Here is a 21561-nt window from a genome sequence, read left to right on the forward strand (position 1 = left end):
AAGCCGCTTTCACTGCAAGCACTAAATGTTCAATAGCAGAATGGGGAAGATTATACTAATTTAGAAAGGCAACTAGTCTTATCTCACCTTCTTTCACTTTTATGTCTTTTCTTGGACCACTGACACTAGGCATATCCAAAACACTTCTAGTTGCTTTTATAACTTCTACATGCTTCTGGTGTTTTTGCCCTCCTGCATGCTTTTCAATAGCCGACTTTCCAGCTTTGCTATCTATATCACACACTTTATAATAAAAGTATTCAGTTCCCTTTTTACTCTTACTGAGCCATCCTTTAAACTTGGGATAATTTTCCCACTTTTCTGTATACTTTTGAGTATGAGCAAGACCACCTTTGGTGTTGGAGTGTCATTATCACTGCTTGAGAGCTCCGAGTCCATTATTCTACTTAAATCAATCAAATTCACGTTGAAGGAAGTCCAATTCTACGGAATAGCGAGTCTGACTTGCTTGAGGAACTAAATGCTTCAGTGAAAAATTGGTTTCAAATTCCAGCTCTCTCTAATAAACAATGGTCACCGGGTCACGGGTAATATGCGCCAATTCGACCGGAAAAGGAGGGGGAGGAGACGGAGGACCGTGTGAAGGGATGTCATCCTTCCACACCACGCTCTTACGGCTCCAGGTCTTCAGACTGAACCTTAGCACCTAAGCGGAGCAGAGGGAAAGAAGAGTAGCGCAGAACCCCTTCGAAAGGGAGGTCGAACCTCCAGGATATGAGATCTACGGACCCATGGCAAGGCTCAACGAGTGGGGCTCCCTATGCTGGCGAGTGGGCTTTGGAGGTGGGATCGCGAGACCACGAGGAGAACGAGGTAATAGAAGAAGTGTCGTCCTTCTGGGTCTAATTAGATAATTCAACGACCAGCCCGATCCCATTCCGGTGCAGGTTTGACCCCACCACACAGGTCTGTGGAACGCCAGTTCAGAGCTCCTCGGAAGGCAAGGCTCTTCCTACTTCTAACCCTCTCGCAGGACATCGGTCAGCGACTCAAGAGGATCACCGCCACCACCACGCAGCCAAGAGGACCGAACAGGCCCCACGGCGCACAAAAGCTTTTGCCTTACCTGGAGGTGAAGCACAGGGGCTTCTACACTCCAGAGGGAATCTCCCAGGGACACCGACCGTCGGAAGGGAACCTGGCTGCCCTAGCCCCCAGTTCCACCGAGGATAGACTGTCTGGCAGGGCCATGGGCTTCATGGCCACCTCTCTACACTCCAACGAGGAAACGCATCGGAGGGTATTAAAAGAGAAAATCCAAGACCTGCTCCACAAAGGGTTATCCAGGCGGTAACCCTCGACCTACAGGGTTTCTTCAGCCAACTTTTCTGGTGGAGAAAGCCTCGGTTGGTTGGCGCCCAGTCATCGATCTCTGGGCCCTCAATTGCTTCCTCGCCAATACCGCTTTCAAGATGGAAACGGCCTCGACGGTCCTGGCAGCTATCAGAGAAGGGACTTCATGCTATCCCTAAACCTCAAAGATGCATATTTCCAGATCCTGGTGCACCCATACAGCAGGAAGTTCCTCAGGTTCAAGTGGGGAGAAGAGACCTTCCAGTTCTGCATCCTCTGCTTTGGCCTGTTGACCGCACCTCAGGTCTTCACCAGAGTCTTTTCCCTGGTCTCCCAGTGGGGCCACAAGAGAGAAAGATAAGACTACTGAGGTATCTAGACGACTGGTTACTTCTCTTAGAGTCCAGAGAGGAGTTGTCAGAGCAGAGTGACGAGTTAGTGGCCTTCTGTATGGAACTGGGGGTAGTATTCAACTGGGAGAAGTCGCAGCCCTCCCCAACCACAAGGACAGTGTCCCCGGGCATGGAAATATGTTCTGTGCATGCCCGGGCCTTTCTGACAAAGGAGAGGGTTGGGAATCTAGATGACTTGGCGAAACCTCTCATCAGGGGAGAACCGGGTATTAAAGGAGTGGGGGGGGGGGGGCGAAGCAAGCAAAGATGACTTTGGTAGCCCCATGGTGGCATGAAAAAGAGTGGTTCACAGACCTGAGGGCCTTTGCAGTGTAACCTCCGTGGCTCCTGCCTCTCCGACAAGACCTACTAAGACAGCTTCATTTCCAGAAGTTCTACTGAGACCTCTAAAACCTCTCCCTTCACGGGTGGAGATTATCCACTGTTGGGTCGGGTACTTTTTGATACCACCCTTTTGGCGATGACTATTTGGCGCTGACCTGTTTTGGCACTGAGCTGTTTTATAGATAGGTTAGAAGAAAATAAAATGGATAAAAACATGACATTTATTTAAAACAAACTATAAAAAAAATGAACTTGACATTTGTTTAAAACAAACTATAAATAAAATTAATATAAAACCACGTAAGTAAAAAGGCTAGAAACATGACATGTATTTAAAAGAATAACTGATAAAATGAATATAGGTCTTTAATGTATATCATAATTGTAAGCCAGAACTCGTAAATATTCAAGTGGTGCCCGTGAGTCGAAATGTCTAGAATACGCATATCGGCTTTAATATATTTCAGAAGTTTTTGATTAGGAGCGTTCCCAGCAATCAATTGCTCATAGTAAGTATCGCGCCCTTTTTGTATTTTTCTAATACCATCAATAAACTTCCAGATAACGGGATGGTTTATTCCTAATTCGGCATATATTTTTCTAGGTGCTGCCTCAGCATGATTCTTGGTTCTATCCTCACCAGCCATTGTTCGTCTGTATTGATTCCACATTTCTATAGGAAAAATTGGTATATATCTATATACATACATTTAAATACATTTTTCAATTTGCATCTCCAAAACAGCAACTTTGGATCACTTTTGCTACATTTATCAAAAACATAAATATCCACCGTGTTAAGACTTCGGTTTATCTCTCTTGCTAAGAATATGTTCAGCCTTTTCTGGTATGGGTTTCAAGAGAAACTAAAAGAAAGACTATACCTAACTTTTTACTGTTTAAAGAAACAGGCCAAGGTTGCATTAAATCGTTAGATAATTATCCCAAATAAGTGTAGTTGTTCACAGAAAAAACATCGTTGAAGCTGTCATATAATTGCAGTAGTTTACAATATAATTACATAGTTTTGTTAGCCATCATCCCAACACACACACACATCGTTTCGTTTATTTATAATTACACATCCCATATAAAAATAATCGTTTTGTTTTTTCTACTCATTGCATTGTTTAACTCATCACACAAACACACATACACAAACTCATAATTTTATTTGCTAGTTTTATACCCTGCCACCAAAACAGGTCAGCACCAAATAGTCCCATTCCGCCAGTGTTTGCTAAGAGGACAGCCATCCAGATAATCTTGAACCTCAAACAATCCTCGAGATCCATATATCAAGCAAGATGGGCAACCTTTGGCAAATGTTGCAACAAGGAGGGTATTCAGCCCCTCAAGGCCTCAATTCCGGTCATCACAGAATTGTTGGTGCACCCACGATTTGGCCAGGGCCTGTCATTGCCAGCAGTGAAGGGTTTCCGAGCTGCCCTGGGCCAGGTATTCCTCCTCAAGGGCTTGAACCTGAGCTCCTCCAAGCGCCTCTCTATGCTGGTAAAAGAGTTCGAGCAGTCCTGCCCTCCCTAAGAACTCTCAAGGCTCCCACATGGAACATCGTCACAGTCCTCAATGCTCTGAAGAACCCTCCATTTGAACCTCTAAGGCAAATTACAGGCAGGGAGCTTACCTGAAGATGGTGTTCCTCCTCGGCCTGACTTTGGCCAAGAGGGTAGGCGAGCTCCACAGGCTCTCAGCGGACATCTCCCATTCTCATGGGTGGAAGGAGTCGATCTTCAAATTTGCTCCCTCCTTTGTGGCGAAAACACAGAACTCAATGGTAGATAACCCCCCGGATCAACGAGTTCACCATCTCCACAATTCCCATGACAGATGACCCAGAAGACCTTCTCTTGTGCCTGGTGAGAGTGTTGCGGAAATATCTCTCGAAGACCTAATCCCTTCGACTAGCTATCAAGAGACGGTTCATGACTACGGGTAGAGTAAAACAGGCGGTCTTGAAGAACACGATCTCCTTCTGGCTCCGGAAGATGATCCGAACGGCGTACCTGACGAAGGGCGAAGCCATCCCCAGGTCCGCCAAGCCTTTGGCACTTGTTGGCCTTTGAGAGAAACATGGTGGTCAGCCAAGTGCTGAGGGCAGGTGTATGGACAAGACAATAAAATTTCACAGCCCACTATCTTAAGGATTGCTCCCTCAAGGCCCAGGAGAGCTTCAACCTCGGTCCTGTCATGGTTGCCCAGCAGAGGATCTAAGGGCAGCCATACTCGGCACAATCCGGATGGAAAGGCAAAGGGTAGGCTGTCTAAAATCCCTAACCGCTCTGCCTACCATGGAAGGATCCTGAAAGGAAGATGTCCCCTGGGTGAGTTTTACCTAACTAACCCACATTCCTTAGCACCTTATAGCACTTTTCCCCGACAGGCCTTGTAGCCCCCTCAATGGCTCTCTCACCTCTCTTACAGGGGTCTATTTTCTTGCCTCCTAATTCTGAGGCTCCTAATTTTATTGGGCCGTGGTAAGGATTCTTACCGGAACAAATAATAATTTCTAAGAAAATTGTATTTTTCCTAACATACTTACCACAGCCCTGTAATTTAATTACCCCCCCCCCTCCTTCCCCACTACAGACCTGACTGTATTGTACTTTTTCTTGCGGCCAGAGTAGAATATGGAGTGTCCCTCTAGGGTATGCTGGGTAAAACAAGAGAGGCCAAGGTCGTGCAGGTAAGAAGGAGGGGGTTCGAGGGTCTGGCCTGTTGGGGGGAAAACCTCTGGCCATAGAGCTGACACTCAAGGGCTCCTAATTGTATTGGGCCATGGTAAGTATGTTAAGAAAACTACAATTTTCTTAGAAATTGTCATTATTTATCAAACGGGGAATGTAGTTTATATGTCACTAAAATGATAACATGTTATGACTACACTTGTTTTACAGATTAGCACAAGCAGTAAAAATAATGATGGCTCTGTCTATATTCTTCACGTATCCTCTGATGATGTACGTCACTTTCGAAATTGGTGTACCCGTGGTTACCCGCATCGTTGAGGGAAAGAAGAAGAAGCTGCTTGTCGAATATATCTTTAGGACAGCTCTCGTTCTCCTCACATGTGAGACTAACAGGAATACACAACAACTATCTTTCTCTCCTAATTCCAAAAATCAGTTGGTAAAAATTATAGTTACGGACGGAACAACATTTTGAACAGAAAAAAAGTTATTCCAGTACTAAATAATATGCTTTCACTAAAGTTGACCTTCATTTCAACAGCAAATAAACCGAAAACCCTTCAGACCGTCTAAAAATAGGAATTTTTGTTTAGAAATCTAATGGTTTTTGCTCCTCCACGTGCTAAACATCAAGCTCCTATATAATGGACAGCAGTACATGCTGAGCTGCCCACGCCAACCCCATTGACTATTATTTCTTAGATAATTAAGTTTTCCTTTGAAGTAAAAATAAGCATCATTTTCGAAGAGAACGGACGTTTTACTATAGGAAATAACTGTTTTTAAGCAGACAAGCTTTTTCCGTCCGTAATTTCAATAAAACCCAATGATTTTGCTTTGTAGATCCTATCCTGGTGCCTCATGGATATTTAGAAATGAACTCATTCAATAAAATTTAAATATCGCCAGAAAACAATGAATTAAAGAAAATGTATTTGTGAAAATTCTCACTTTATTTTGTAATAGTAACCACTGCTGAAATGAGTGAGCAACTGAATACATTTCTGCGTTACCTCACAAGGTGACGATTTCAAATTTGAAATTAGTCTCCGCTGATTTATTGCATCCCCACTTTCTATTATCGTGATACGCATCCGTTTTCTATTTTTCAACTTATAGTACACTGCTCTCTCTCTCTCTCTCTCTCTCTCTCTCTCTCTCTCTCTCTCTCTATATATATATATATATGTATATATATATATATATATATATATATATATATATATATATATATATATATATATATATATATTTATATATATATATATATATATATATATATATATACATATATATATGTATAAGGTAAATATTAATTCCCAAGAGTAAATAAGAATGTCGAGTTTTGTAAAACACATTTGGAGAAAGTGTTTAAATATTTTGAAAGAAATTATATAAACAACAGCGCTTTGCATGGAAAATAGTGAGGAAGACAGTTTGATTACTATTATAAGAAAGATAAGAACGTTTATGAACGCAATAATGAGTTTTGAAATAAATGAAGTTACAGTAGATATGATAATTGTTTGGTTGAAGCAATGGTTAAGTAGATAGAATTATAGGAAAAATGGGGGGGAGGTATTTTTCTGTAAAGAGGGGTAAGAAAAATGATTTGAGTAATAAGAACAAATAAAGTTAATGGAGACAATGGTTGACTAAAAAAAAAAAAAAAAAAAAAAAAAAAAAAAAAAAAAAAAAAAACTATGGGGTGGGTTGAGTAGGTTTCAAAATTTCATGACTTAGTCATGGGATCAGCAAGAAGTATTTGTTAATATGAGATGGTAGTAAGAGGGAATGGGAACAGATTATAAGTAATAGGATGAAGAAATCAAATGTTCAATGAAGGAAAAATATATCATTTGATGTACAGTTGCTTAAAAAACGAAAAGAGGGTGGAAAGGTTAGCCGAATAACGCGAATTTATGTAATGACCAGGAAGACATCTCTATAGTAAGATGTAAACATAGTGTCTAGTAGGGCGAGATGGACACTCGTAGCATATATACCGTGAAAAAGACTGGTATAAAGATTTTTATAAATATTATATGTCAGAAGGCGGTACAGACAAAATCACAATAATGTTGATGGATGCATCATGTGTGTGCATATGTGAAACCTCGAAACGTTCTGGAAATACGTATAGGAGTATACTTTGTAAGAAAGAAAATTAAGAAAATTGTTTACTTCATCTTTTTGTACATATGAAAAACTAACATAAAATTTACCTCATAGAAATTTATGTACATTTCAGATATTTCATGAATAAAAAACAATGCTAAAACTAATAATGAAATATATTTGTCATCTGATTTCCTAATTATTTACAGACAGGCGTACAAAGCAAGCGTATTAATATATCCTTTGTATTTTTCAGTTGCCCTAGCTGCTGCAATCCCGAATATTGGCCTTTTCATTTCTCTCATTGGTGCTGTCAGTAGTTCAGCTCTGGCAGTTATCTTTCCCCCAATTATGGAGGCCATCACTTTTTGGCCCGACAAGGGAAAATACAATTACAGAATTATCAAGGTAAAAAACTAAAAACATAGAACAGTTAGATGCCACAACTTAGATTAAATGAGAATTTTTAGGAAACATGCTTATATCAAAAAATATTTCTTGAGAATTATCTAGCTTTAAGCCAATAGTCCATATTATGTCGTAAGACTGATTAAAAGTTAGGAACGTTAAATAGACATAACACTTTGTATATGGAATTAAAATCACAACGATTCAAGAACTATTCATGACATATGTCTTGTTTTGTTCTGATACAGTAATTGGTTTTACTTTATATTGGTGATGCAATGGACCTCCACTCTATGTCATGAAAAATCAACTTATTTTTCACATCATATTTTTTCTCAATGTAAGGACACAGAAAAATAAATAACCCAAAAGCTTTCGGACACATGGAATTAGTTTAAGAATGGAAGAATTTTAGGCATGTTGTTAATAGTCTAGGTAAAAATTCTCAGCAGCCCACTCCTCTCTATATACAGAGAACAGAATTTTGAAAATGTGGAGATATTCCATTTTACATCCAAATTTTACTCCCACAGCCATTTCTAATCACTTGTCAATCATTTTTTCTCATTTCTTCCCTTTCTGCAGGCTGTACTCATGGTTGTCTTCGGCCTGCTGACCTTCGTTACAGGCACCATCACAAGTGTGCAGGAAATAATAAAGTTCTTCGTCAACGGGGAGGAAAGTCCTCCATTCGAGTGCTGAGTTGGAGTCACGGAAAACATTATCGAGAAATCTTAAATCTACCAACACGAAAATAAACAAATAAGAAAACAGCTAAAAGATAATTAACAAGCAATGTATGCACTGAGAGCCTTGTATATTTGTATATAATAATACGTACTTTTGTTATCTATCTAGACATGCTAACATATATATATATATATATATATATATATATATATATATATATATATATATATATGTATATATATATATATATATATATATATATATATATATATATATATATATATATAGTTCAATTTCATGTATTTTATCGCTACCTCCCTGTTTCGGCAATACTTTGTCTTTATCAAGTGATTACAAATTTAAGTTTGTTTTATAATCCCATTCATACATGACTTCAGATAAAATTACTATTAAATAATTTAACAAAGATATTTTAAAAGTTAAATGAAAAAGATAAAGGAAAAAGGGAAAATAAAACTATTTCAACATTGCATAGATCCTTTGAAGATTATAGAGAGAAAATTAACATAGTATTATGCTTGAATATATCCACACACATACAAACAAAATTAGGAAAGTCATATAGGTCTACATGTGCAGATCAGGCAGTTACACAGAAACAAAACATCGATATTCACGACGGAAAAACGTCCCTAAAATAATTAAATTACGAAATTCAGAAAGCAATTATGGCAGATTTATTATAGTTGAAGCAGAGAGCATCGCCCTCCAAAAGCTAAAATTGAACATCAACAAGTCTATCTCTACCATCCCATCCTGCAGAAAGCAGGCTCACACAAAATGATGGAGTCGTTGGCGCCTTTCACGTCTCGTCTGAAATCGTGAGCTGCTAACTTACCACCTGGCCATGGCAGCAGAGCGATTTTGATAGCGTTACCTGCATAATGTGGTAATGGGAGGTCAGCGATAATCCGCTTGGACGTGTCTGCTCGTCAGGGCCACCCACACTTGGTTGGTTTGTTGTGAGCGATCAGAAGAAAATCTCCCACCAACACCAATCCACACTGGCTAGCGTGGTGATCAAAACTGGCCAAACTAAAGGCATGAATTAACATGTCTGATGCCTTTGTCTTGCAGTGGACTGGAATTGGTTATATATATATATATATATATATATATATATATATATATATATATATATATATATATATATACGCGTGCGCGAGCACACACACATACACACACACACACATATATATATATATATATATGCGTGCGTGTGTGTGTGTGTATGTATAGATGTGGCAAATGTATCTCACTAACAACAGTCATACCAAGAATGCTTTGGTGAATTAAAGTGCCGTAATTGCTAGAGCCAACTATTAAGCGGTTTAATAGCACAATTATATAAGGAATTTAAAGTGTTTTCTTCTTTTGCTCTTCTTCCAGCTAAATTGGAAATTCTTAAGTTAATTTCCATTCCTCGATATCCAATGAAAATATAAAGAACAGCAAGTCCTCATCTAACTAATTCAACTAAGAATTGTTTCTGTGCAGATATAATGATCTTGTCAACAAAATAGACAAAATATTCATCGCAAAAATCATTGAGTTATGGTTACCAGAAGACAGCTAGTTCGTCCTCACATCACTAATAAGGTGGTTGAAGCTGTCAATTATGAAAAATTTATAATATGATTAAAGAATATGTTGCCAAGTAACCAATTGTTTTAGGAGAATCATCAATTACTTAAGTCATCATCCAATATGATTGAGACAAAAACATTCATAAATAAGTATACGATAATATTAGCACAAATCACATGCTTTCTCTTTGTTGGTTAATCTTGTAGTGTTCACAATCCTTGCATTTTTCGGTTTTACAAAAGTTTCATATGAATTTTGATCTGAGTGGTTCGTGACGGGGGTTACTTTATTATTCTAATTTGTTTGTCTAAAAGCCCATGCCAGAACTAGGGTAGATCAGACCATTTTGGCTGGCTTTTCTTATATCAAATCTTTATGCCCAATATGAGTTATTTAATCCTATTTTGTCTAGTACACTTTGTAATGAAAATGTGAATAAAATGTACGGAAAATTCCTTTAGTTCTTGGCCTCGTACCAAAGCATATCTAGGATCATGACAGACTGCAAAGCAATTTGAAACATGAGATGGGCCAGCACCATGCTTCACAAAAATATTGACAACAGGAAAACGGGCTTCGTCCATACACGCAGCGATTCGGCAGGTGCCAGCAGAAGCTTCATTGTGAAATACATTGATTCCAACGAGACTGTTGTGAAGGAGGGCTGAGGTGTCTCATGTAGCTCGTTTCTGCCTACAATAATAGAATGGCCACGAGAGGAGACTGCCTTCACTCTGTTAATCAAATATCTACTCCTTTTCATTATACTTGTAATTAAAATGACAATCTTATGAGGCGTGTCGCAACTGCTAACGTCAGCAACGGGTCATTTCATATGGCTGTTTTACATTATTCAAGCTTTTGCAATGATCATCCGGAATTCTTGAAAATGACTTAGGATAAGAGTCAATTAATTTGCATTAGTTCCTTATATCTTTCACGGAAATACAATAGATTATTGGGAGACTCGAAATGGGAGCACCTATTACTTTTGTGCGCTTTCCATAATTATCTCTCTCTCTCTCTCTCTCTCTCTCTCTCTCTCTCTCTCTCTCTCTCTCTCTCTCTCTCTCTCTCTCTCTTCTTTTCGACAGCACACGGAATGCTCAGATATGAGCCTAATCCAATGTGTTCGATATTACTATAAAGGTGAAGAAAACATATCAATGAGAGAACATTTCACAACCAGAATTATGCCTTAACTCAAAAAAGACCAGCCATCGCTAAGAATTAATCCTTTCGTCTTCTCAGTCTTTGAATTATTCTATGTAAACAGATCGCCAATTAATCTTAAACATTAATTGATACGCTATGTGTATAGGAATTTCCCCCGTCAAATCAAAGGTTCAGGGGCCTTTAAATTAGTTAAAACCAACGAAGGTGTTTGAAAGTGAAAATACGCTCTATGTATACCTACAAACAATTGTCAATAATATAACTCTTGCAGCACTTTTTAAATCTCTTTTAAAGATGAATGAAATCTTGAAAGAGAGCAAGTTTGTAGTTACTGGTCATTCGGATTGCTTTTAATTTAGTTCCATAACGGAGGGAGGCAGAATATGAATAACTTTAAAATACGCTATCAATATCGGGGAAGAAATGGCTAATGTTAAACATGAAGCATTCATATAATGACTTTAATGCGATGCTTAACGAGCATGTGAAATCTAAATGAAGCAACTTAGTTTCTTGAAAGAACACTTGATGATTGTAACCAAGTATTTTTTTCTGGATTTGAATGAAATCCCTTAATACATTCAAGATCGGCAATGTATGTGGCTCAGATAGTATTCCAGTAATACAATTCTTTGAAGAGTTAACTGACCAACTCCATCTAGAAACAGGTAATCGTTCACCTTATCACCAACAAACATGGACACTATATTTTCAAACTATAGTTTTACTGAATAAAATGTTCTTATTGCTAAAGTATAAAAAAAAGTCATGAAATTCTTTTCTTAAACACCGTGAAACCAACTTAGGATCATCAGTAAGACAAGATGTACCGGAAACCTTCCTCCCCGTTTAATTGGTGTTTCTACATCTTTGCCAGAGTTAAGAGAGTCTTGTGATTTTTGCTTTTTATACTTTACAAGCGCTTAAAAATATCCATAAACTCTTGATATGAAGGCATGTGTGACAAGGTCATGTTATTTTATAACAAGCTTTTAAATGTCCACCTGTTCCATTTTCATCATGTCTCCAAGATTCTCCTGATTCCTGTCTTTCACGAATAACATTTAACTTTCTTTCTAGGAAGCAGTTTTAGCAGTCGACCTCTTTTCCCATTTAGCCTTTATATCTGATTAAACCTTCCATAATTCTTCTTCCTTAAACTGCCAGTCCTCTACTGTTTGCAATTAGTCTGAAACTGTTCTATTCATCGATTGAATCTGTTCTTGTGAGAATACATGCATGAAGGTTCCGTAATCTAGTCATGCTCAACACCACCTAAACACAGTTTTCACCTATTTCTCTGTTTAATTCCCATTGGGGCTTTCATCCTTCCATGTGACAATGTAACTGAAGTCCACATTTACATATACGTTTCTGGTACTTAGCTTAATTCAATCTTGCGTGGGAGATTGCACAGCAGGACTCGTATCACTTGTAAGACCATCTCTTGCTACATTAATTCCATGGAAATTTGTAATTGTCAGATGGCATGGTCTGATTACTCCATCCTTCCTTCCGTTGGAAGGCACTTCTTTCCTACGCCATTCTTTTACAGACTTTTCCAACATCCTGTGCTTTAAATGGAAAGTAACTTCTCCGTCGGAGACAGTTAAAAAACTTTTTTTTTTTTTAAATTTCGTTTTCTCATTTTCCATTACTTGTCGATCTAGGAACATTTCTTTCGACTTGAGATACTAGTGTATGGTTGGATGTCTACATAACTGTTATATATATACCTGATTATATTTCATAACTCTTATCATGTTCGCAAATATGAGAGGTGTAAAGTGCTATACACAAATTCCGGCAAACGATATATATTTCAAGAATCAAATCAAATTGAATTTAATACATAGTTACAATGTAAATAGCAAAAATGTGTGAGATGAAAATATCGATAAAATGAAAACAAGTTTAGTGACAACATTGATAGATACAAACATTTTCATAGCACCGAGGCTGCGCAAACGTTCCAAGGTCACTGGCAGGTAAACAACGGAAAGGACTTCCTGGAACAATGAGAGGAACCATAAGCCAAATGCCACTTCTTATACTAGTTTTTTATGTGAATATCACAGAGAGAGAGAGAGAGAGAGAGAGAGAGAGAGAGAGAGAGAGAGAGAGAGAGAGAGAGAGTTATGACTCATAAAAATAGGAAGTTACGCTATCCAGACAAGGAATATATTACAAAAGCTGACAGGCACCGTAATTTTCACAGAAAAAAATTATATGTCTACTTGCATGTCAAAATTATGATGACAGAGCGTTTTTTTGTTAATCTTTCAAAAAAACATTACAAGAGACTGCAAAGCTGAAAAGAGCACCTTGAAATGGCGTAAATCTCAAGCAGCCAGTGTATCTTGTCATGACACTTGTAAGCTCTGACGGATGCTTTTCAAAACAAAGGTGAAAACACTATTGTTTTTCGTTAAACTTGCTTCAACCGTAAAAATATGGAAACATATAATTCTTAGTTCCTTAAACAAAACTGTACCGCACGTATTTCATACGCGTTCATACACTGTAGTGCTGTTGTCTTTTTTTATCTCTTGCTCTCTCCCGCAATGATAATAGTAAAACGTGTTTAAGTTGCCATCGCATGTTTCACATTGTTTGAAATTTTGTGCCATTGTTGCCCTCAACTGTTTGTATATGAGCTCGTTATCTGGTTGAATAAAGTCACTTGCATTCACCTGGCTTCTCTGTTAGTACCTAACAGCCACCGTGCCACAAAACTTTCATATTGTTCACATTTACATACCACTGGTGACAAAGACTGGACCCGGGGTGGTCGACGGCAAGTACGGATGAATAGTTTTATTATTGAGATACTGCTATCAAGATTGTATTTTCTCTCTCTCTCTCTCTCTCTCTCTCTCTCTCTCTCTCTCTCTCTCTCTCTCTCTCTCTCTCTCTCTCTCTCTCTCCAAATGAAAGCACTTTCACATGTATACATCGAAAAAACAAATTACTACCAAGCGTCATAGATTTTTTAAGATTTAATCTAGCTCTTCAGGAAAAAGCACAATAAATCTAAAAAAAAAAAAAATCTAGATATGAGGTAAGAACGAGATTATGTATCTTTTCCCAGTCTTCTTTTCAGGATAAACGGGAAAACATCAGAAGAACGGTAGTTACGAAGGAGAGACATAAGGGCTAAATGAACTGCAATCACTATCAAGGAAGAAAATCGAGAATAAAAATTAGTTAATGGTAAAAATCTTTACTTTGGCCGAGATAAACTTTGAAAACTTTATATATACATATATATATATATATATATATATATATATATATATATATATATATACTGTATATATATATATATATATATATATATATATATATATATATATATATATATATTTATATACATATATACATAAATATATATATATGTATATGTATAGATATATACATAAATATATATATATATATATATATATGTATGTATATATATATATGTATGTATATATATATATATATATATATATATATATATATATATATATACATACATACACACATACCTTTTCATCATAGTCTTTCCCTGGCATTATTTATTTTAAGGCAATAATTTTCTAGAAATGTTGCTTTAAAATAGTTGCTGTCATGAGTGCCCTAAAACCTAATGAATATGTATATATATATATATATATATATATATATATATATATATAGCCTATATATATATATTATACGTATATATATATACATATATATACACACATATATATGAACATATATATAAAAGTATATATATATATATATATATATATATATATATATACATATTTATATATACTGTATATATATATGTATATATACATGCATAACGTAAACAATAAGCAGTTTCCCCTAATCAAGAGAAAAACCTAGAAAATAGTCACTACAACTTTTATTCTTTAATTACCCATTAAAATATGAAAGCCAATGAGAAAACCCTCCATAACATTAGTCATGTTATAAAGCTATAAAAAAAGACCAATCAGAGATCATTGACAGAGAAATTCCACTCCTACACTGGCCTTCATCTCTATTTTGCACGCAATCGCCCGTTTCTTTAATATTAGGGTTTTGATTCATTACCTACCTTCTCTCGATATATCCAGCATTTTCTAAATGACAGTGAATTTAGTGTAGGTTTTGCCTTGCCTGTTTTCAGAAAGTTTATAAGGTGAAGTCGCTGGCCTCATGAGCTCTTGTAGTTCAGCATCTGGCTTATTGTGGTTGTCACATATCCAGGTACTGATAGGATCTCAAGTCGCTTAATTAACTGATTGAATAACTAGAGATATACAGACGTCAAATTATTATTATTATTGTTGCAGTAGTAATAGTAGTAGCAGCAGCAGTAGTAGTAGTTGTAGTAGTAGTAGTAAAATTACACACTGATTTTGCCAACATCTCATATTCCATTCTCTCCAAACACTTATATCTAAAAACGTCCTGATTCATTTCCACCAAAAAATTCCCTTCAACCTATTTCCTTGCAATTCCATATTCCGAATTATTTCATATCTTTATGTTACACACGAACATGACAAATAATTACTCTGAATAGCTTCAACCTTAATTTTGTCATTTCATTTCCATGTAAGAGAACTGATTAAACAATCCTTTCCTCTGTTTGTATTCTCATATTTAACAAAAATTCTAACTTAACACAACCGAGAGTTTAACATTCTACCTTGATTCTCTTAAATTGTCTCGAATGGTGTGTAGGAACTTCACTTGATTCTTTCATGGGAACGAATGAGACAATCAACGAGAAAGTCCGTGCCATTGACCCCATTGCTTGTTGGCACACACCGACCAATTGGTTGTAAATCACACTTAAAACACACACATAACAGACACGTATTACATAACACACACATACAATCATATATATATATATATATATATATATATATATATATATATACATATATATATGCATATATATATATATATATATATATATATATATATATATATATACTACGCAGTACTCTAGAAGTTTTATTCCAGCTGTTACCAAGTTGTGGAATGATCTTCCTAATCGGGTGGTTGAATCAGTAGAACTTCAAAAGTTCAAAGTTGGAGCAAATGCTTTTTTGTTGACCAGGCGGACATGAGTCTTTTTATAGTTTATTTATGACATATTTGTTTTTGATGCTGTTAATAGTTTATATATGACATGTCTGTTTTGACGTTGTTACTGTTTTTAGAATTATTTATTGTTAATTTGTTCTCTTCATTTATTTATTTCCTTATTTCCTTTCCTCACTGGGCTATTTTTCCCTGTTGGAGCCCCGGGGCTTATAGCATCTTGCTTTTCCAACTAGGGTTGTAGCTTGGATAGTAATAATAATAATAATAATATATAGACTGCATTGTAGTGCATGTCAATTTAATAAGTCCCTTCCACATTTTGCAATTAATGTTGTCAATAACAGTTACTGATACTGATGAACGTCAATTATGACAAATTAGCAACATTGTGAAATACAGACAATCATAGTCATGTGAAAAAACTGGAGTATTTGACACTGTTCTAATCATTGGTTTCTTTGTGACCAGCCTTTTCATAAATATCACAAATCATAAGTTAACACCAAAATTGATACAATTCTTGTTTTACCCTTTTCGATTGTTTAACAACAGTGGTAAATATTTGCCATGCATCTAACCGTAGGGATTTTCTGAACAACATCATGAAGTTGACTTTAAACTAAAGTGAAATACGAAATAAATACTGACTCGGATAACATACTGATTTTATAATAATAACTGCTGTTCGTATTGACTTCAAATTCACCTGGCATTTGCGTTAGTTAACAAATTCAGTATTTACTTTTTATAAACAATTACATTATGTGAATTTTCGCTATTAAGGCCTTAATACCTAGTACTCTATCCCTCACCATTATCAACAGTTTCAAATTCCAGGAGTTACGTTACTGTGAGGCGACATTTTTTTTTATCAGGACTAACACCAGAAATTTGAGACATAGCTTTTCGAAATTTAATTCCATTTCACTTATCCAAAAGAAGATGCAACTGTCATCATTCATTCCTGCAATTGAAAACTGGAAAACATTTTACTCCATTTCAAGGCTTTTCATCACGCGATTCATCTCACGATATTCCTCACCTGTTAGTTTCCTCCTGGATTTCTCACCAATCTCTGCTTCCCCAACCTCAGCCTCCCCCTTCTAAGCACCCACCTTATACCTGTATCCAGCCACTTCCTGTGTAGCAGTGTCACGCCCTTCCTTCTCTCTCTCTCTCTCTCTCTCTCTCTCTCTCTCTCTCTCTCTCTCTCCTCTCTCTCTCTCTCTCATTGTGCTCATATTTTGCTCCTTACCTTTGTATCTTAAATGTTCATAATGTCGTCTCTCTGCATCAATATTTCTCATAAGTAATTTTCTAATCTATAAATTTTTTTTTCCCATCCTCCACCTTCTTCATCTAGTTTTTAACATCCTTTTCACTATTGCATCGGGGTCGAATAACAACGGCAGTTGGCTGTCTTGCCAACGAAGCCAATCAGTCAATCCTACTCTTAACCTCTCCTTCCTATTCCTCAACTTTCCTCCCCTCCTTTCACAATCCCTGTCTCTATCCTCAACCGCACCTAATAAATCTCAGCTTCCTCTGATGCTGCTCTCCGTCAACACCCTCTTCCTTTTTCATGGATTCATCTCGAGTCACACTATTTCTAAACGACATAAACTCTCTCTCTCTCTCTCTCTCTCTCTCTCTCTCTCTCTCTCTCTCTCTCTCTCTCTCTCTCTCTCTCTCTCGTTTATTCACCTGCTGCAAAATTATATATTTCACTCATGTATTTCACACTTCACAATTCCTTCTATTTGAAAATCTAATGAGATGAATAATGAATCAAATTCTATTTGTGATGTTCTTCCAAAACCGGATACATAGGATACAGGCCTAACCGTTATCTACCTAAGAGAAGAAGAAAAAAAGAGGAAGACGATCCAGTGACAAAATTAACGGCTCCGCAGTGAAGTCAAGGGGCGTTAGTTCGATGTAGCGGGACGTTATGGAGTAAGATGGGTGGGTTAGACAGGGGGCGTATAGTGGATGCTACTGAAAGTTTCCTACAAGAGCGTAAGGAAGGATTTTTTATTTTTTCTCCATAAAAAGTCTCAACACTTTATGAAATGACCTTTTAACTTGAATGACTTTGAGCGTCGACAATAACCCGACGAAATATAATCTTAGATAAAACTTCAAATGAAATATTCAATAATTATGAACATGATGGAGAGAAGGAAAATTACAAAGGGCCATCTATGCTACTATCTCCTACAAAAAGTAAAATATAAACGCCAATGAGTCGATAGCTTTCACATGTTTTACCAAATCAACTTGTTTGGTTCTAATACCTATGTGTCTTTTTTCGTTAGTCCAATAATTATCGAAAATAGTAAAAATAAAGGTTTGACTGAAACCTGGATTGATTTTCCATTCGAAAATTTATCTTTAAATGTAATGTAACTCTTATCAAAATTCATTTCGGGATTAATGCAATACTGCATTTAAGGGCCTTTCTTATTATTTCATGACCTATATCGGTACAGATGTTACCTACAGTATATGCATAATATAAATTTGTTATTACCCAGTCCACACCTCGGTGGGGGAGGGGTATTGCTTTTGGTTGATTTCTGTATTTCTTTGTTAATAACTTTACGGAAACACTACTAAACCGAATTACTTTAAAATTTCAGGAGATGCAATAAGGCACACAATAGACCCTATTAAAATTTTGACATCATAAGGTCAAGGTCACAGTGACCTGAAAGGTCAGAATCATTTTTTACCATAACTCTGTCATTTATTATCCGGTATTACTTGACATAAAAAAATCTTAATATTCCGGTGCTGAATATATATATATATATATATATATATATATATATATATATATATATATATATATTTAATATATAAATATATATATATATATATATATATTTATATATATATATAAATATATATATATATATATATTAATATATATATAAATATATATATATAATATATATATATATATATATATATATATATATATATATATATATATATATATATATAAAGTGAAAATTTTCATTTTTGAGAATTGGTAGGTTCAAGTTCAGGAAGGGGGGGGGGGGTGATCGAACTATCAAGGTCAGCGAATTTAATAGGGCCATAACTTTGAAAAGAGTGCAGATACACACTTGTTTAATATCACTGACAGATACAGTAGAAAACCACATATGACCTTTAAAATGACACCACGACCTATGACCTTGAAAGGTCAAATTCAATATCACCTGATTTCAGCAAGTTCAGATTTACATTAGTTTACTATTATTGGCGGGTACTGCAATTCTACAAAAAACATTTAGAGCAAACGTAATGTTTTCGTGAAAGTTTACGTGCGAGGGCCGGTGTTAGCAGTGTCTGATACTGCTTGTTGATATTGTATCCCTAAGGGGACACAATTAGGATTCCTAATGATCAGGTGCTTGGCCACGTATTCCACATGCCTCAAGAACAGCTCCCAAAACCAATTTTATATGGGCATCTAAAAATGGCAAAGAACACTTTAAAACGGCTGCAACGATTTACCGGAAAACATTCCCGAAGCCCCAGGTGGCAAGGTATGTGAGTCCAAGATTGGTCTGGTGAGCCATATCAACGTACAAAAACATCAGGAGTATTAGTCCACGTCTGAGGATTATTCAAACTACATTTAGCATCAGTTGAGGAACTTTAAATTTTCAGATGTTTGTAAATTTATTCAACACAGGTTGCAGCATTCTGATGCACACTGCTTCAGCAGTCACCAGCCTCCCTTCGTCCTATTTCTCATCAACATCTGTGTCCCTGAAATGGTAATTTAATGGAGGCTTTGAACGAATTGTATCCACTATTGCGGTGAGTTTGAAGTTTCCTTATGAGGATTGCCGTGTCACGTAGATATGTAGACTAAAACTATAGAGGCCAGGGAGTAACAGCCACAGACAGCAGTGTAATCATGATGATGGGGTGAAGCCATACAAAACGTTTAACTCATCCATTTTACCTCCAGGTCGAAGTAAGTGAGGGGGAAGGGCAGCAGCTTGGAGGAAATCCTCGAAGGGGCAGCAGCCTTTACATGTTGGATTAAAAAAATAGACAAAGGAATGTGCCACATTTCAAATGGCGCTGCTATCATACACCCACAACTTTTGGGGGGCGTTATGCCACCACCCGAGATGGTGAAAAAAAAAGTCTGATCCCTATAACCTTGGGGAGAGAAGTCGTCGGACTAGATCCATGTCAGTGAGTCAGAAAGAAACATGCCCGCGTCGGCAGACTGTGAAACCATATTAAATATTAAAAAAACATTCATGAACTATATTTTATGATGTGCTTCCTGAATTAATTGTATAGTGTCACATATTGCAGAAATGTTACATACTCTGTGACAGTCATCATGTGGCTAATATCTTATATATTGAGATGCCTAAACTCCCATTCTGAGCATTTATATTTGTAAACTAGTGTATAATTATCCATAAGTACTGAAGATGCATCAAGGCTGGCTTGTTATATACTCTCCGCAATACTTTTCCAAATGATGCCTTTGGTTTTACTACATAGGTGATGATTCTTTTAAGGACATCTACTTTTCTATTGGCCGTCCCATAGACAACCTCGTAACATATCTTTGTTATTTTTATTTGAGTTCTGGGACTATGAGCAGAATTTCTCCATCTTATTTGTTATTTACTCTATGATGTTTCTGGGATACCAATTGTTCGTTAATATCTGTCTCATACATTCCCATTCATTATGAACAGTTTTCCAAATTCTACGTAGACAATGGGATGTGAGAAGGCCCTCATATAAAAATCAATAATGGACCACTAAATTAAGTTTCAACACTCCTCATGCGTTCATGTACCGAGTAACATTCATAAAATTCGTGAAGATTGAAGTGTCATAATAGGTCAACTGTTTCTGAACAAGGACATCAAGGAAAGGAAGAATATTTTTCTTATTAGCTTCGATTGTGAATTTTAGGTATAAATTAGCTCTTAAGGCCATGGCAACCTACTCTGATTCAAGTCTTTTAATTGTGATGAAAATGTTATCCACACAACTTACATATATTTCATTTTTTTTTTCGAAATAAATACAATATGCAGCCAATGAAGGAAATCATGAAATCTGAAGAAAAACACTACAGGTTGTTAAAAATAAATGCATTATACAGCTACTGAAGGAACCAACGAAACTGGAAGAAAGACGCGACAGGTATTAAAAATTAATGGAATATGCAGCTAATGAAGAAACCACAAAACCTCAAGAAAGATTATTAAGTTATTTCGAAATAAACACAATATACAGCTACTGAAGGAAACAATGAATCTCGATGAAGACGCTACAGGTCAGTAAAAATAAATAAAACATACATCTCAGGAAGGAAATCAAGAAAAAGCTACCAGAAGATAATAAATAGCACCCAATATCTTGCAGTTTTCGTCTTTACCTTTGAATCAGTAGTGAGAATGAAAAGTTATACAGAATTGGAGAGATTTTGTCTTGACATTCTAGGTGACTTGCGCCCACATCGACATTTGGCGTACATATATATATATATATATATATATATATATATATATATATATATATATATATATATGTGTGTGTGTGTGTGTGTGTGTGTGTGTATTTATGAAGTTAATGCAGGCGTAAAGACAAGGAAATTTCGTGCGTTCAAATTAACTAGTCTTAGATGACTATCTAAATTTCCGTTA

General features: G+C 36.3%; 1 protein-coding gene across 7 annotated transcripts in view; it reads left to right on the forward strand.

Moving 5' to 3' along the window:
* The window catches only part of LOC137655460 (proton-coupled amino acid transporter-like protein pathetic), a 34278-nt gene extending 26111 nt beyond the window's left edge, over positions 1 to 8167 (forward strand). For all 7 annotated transcript variants that reach the window (XM_068389385.1, XM_068389367.1, XM_068389362.1 and 4 more), the window contains 3 exons: positions 4967 to 5139; positions 7134 to 7285; positions 7871 to 8167. In XM_068389385.1, the coding sequence (XP_068245486.1) occupies positions 4967 to 5139; positions 7134 to 7285; positions 7871 to 7987 (442 nt within the window). In that variant the 3' untranslated portion in view covers positions 7988 to 8167. The remainder of the gene's footprint in view (positions 1 to 4966; positions 5140 to 7133; positions 7286 to 7870) is intronic.
* Positions 8168 to 21561: the final 13394 nt, after the last annotated feature.

This window comes from Palaemon carinicauda, chromosome 1 (assembly GCF_036898095.1).
Source record: "Palaemon carinicauda isolate YSFRI2023 chromosome 1, ASM3689809v2, whole genome shotgun sequence".
NCBI classification, from domain to species: domain Eukaryota; kingdom Metazoa; phylum Arthropoda; class Malacostraca; order Decapoda; family Palaemonidae; genus Palaemon; species Palaemon carinicauda.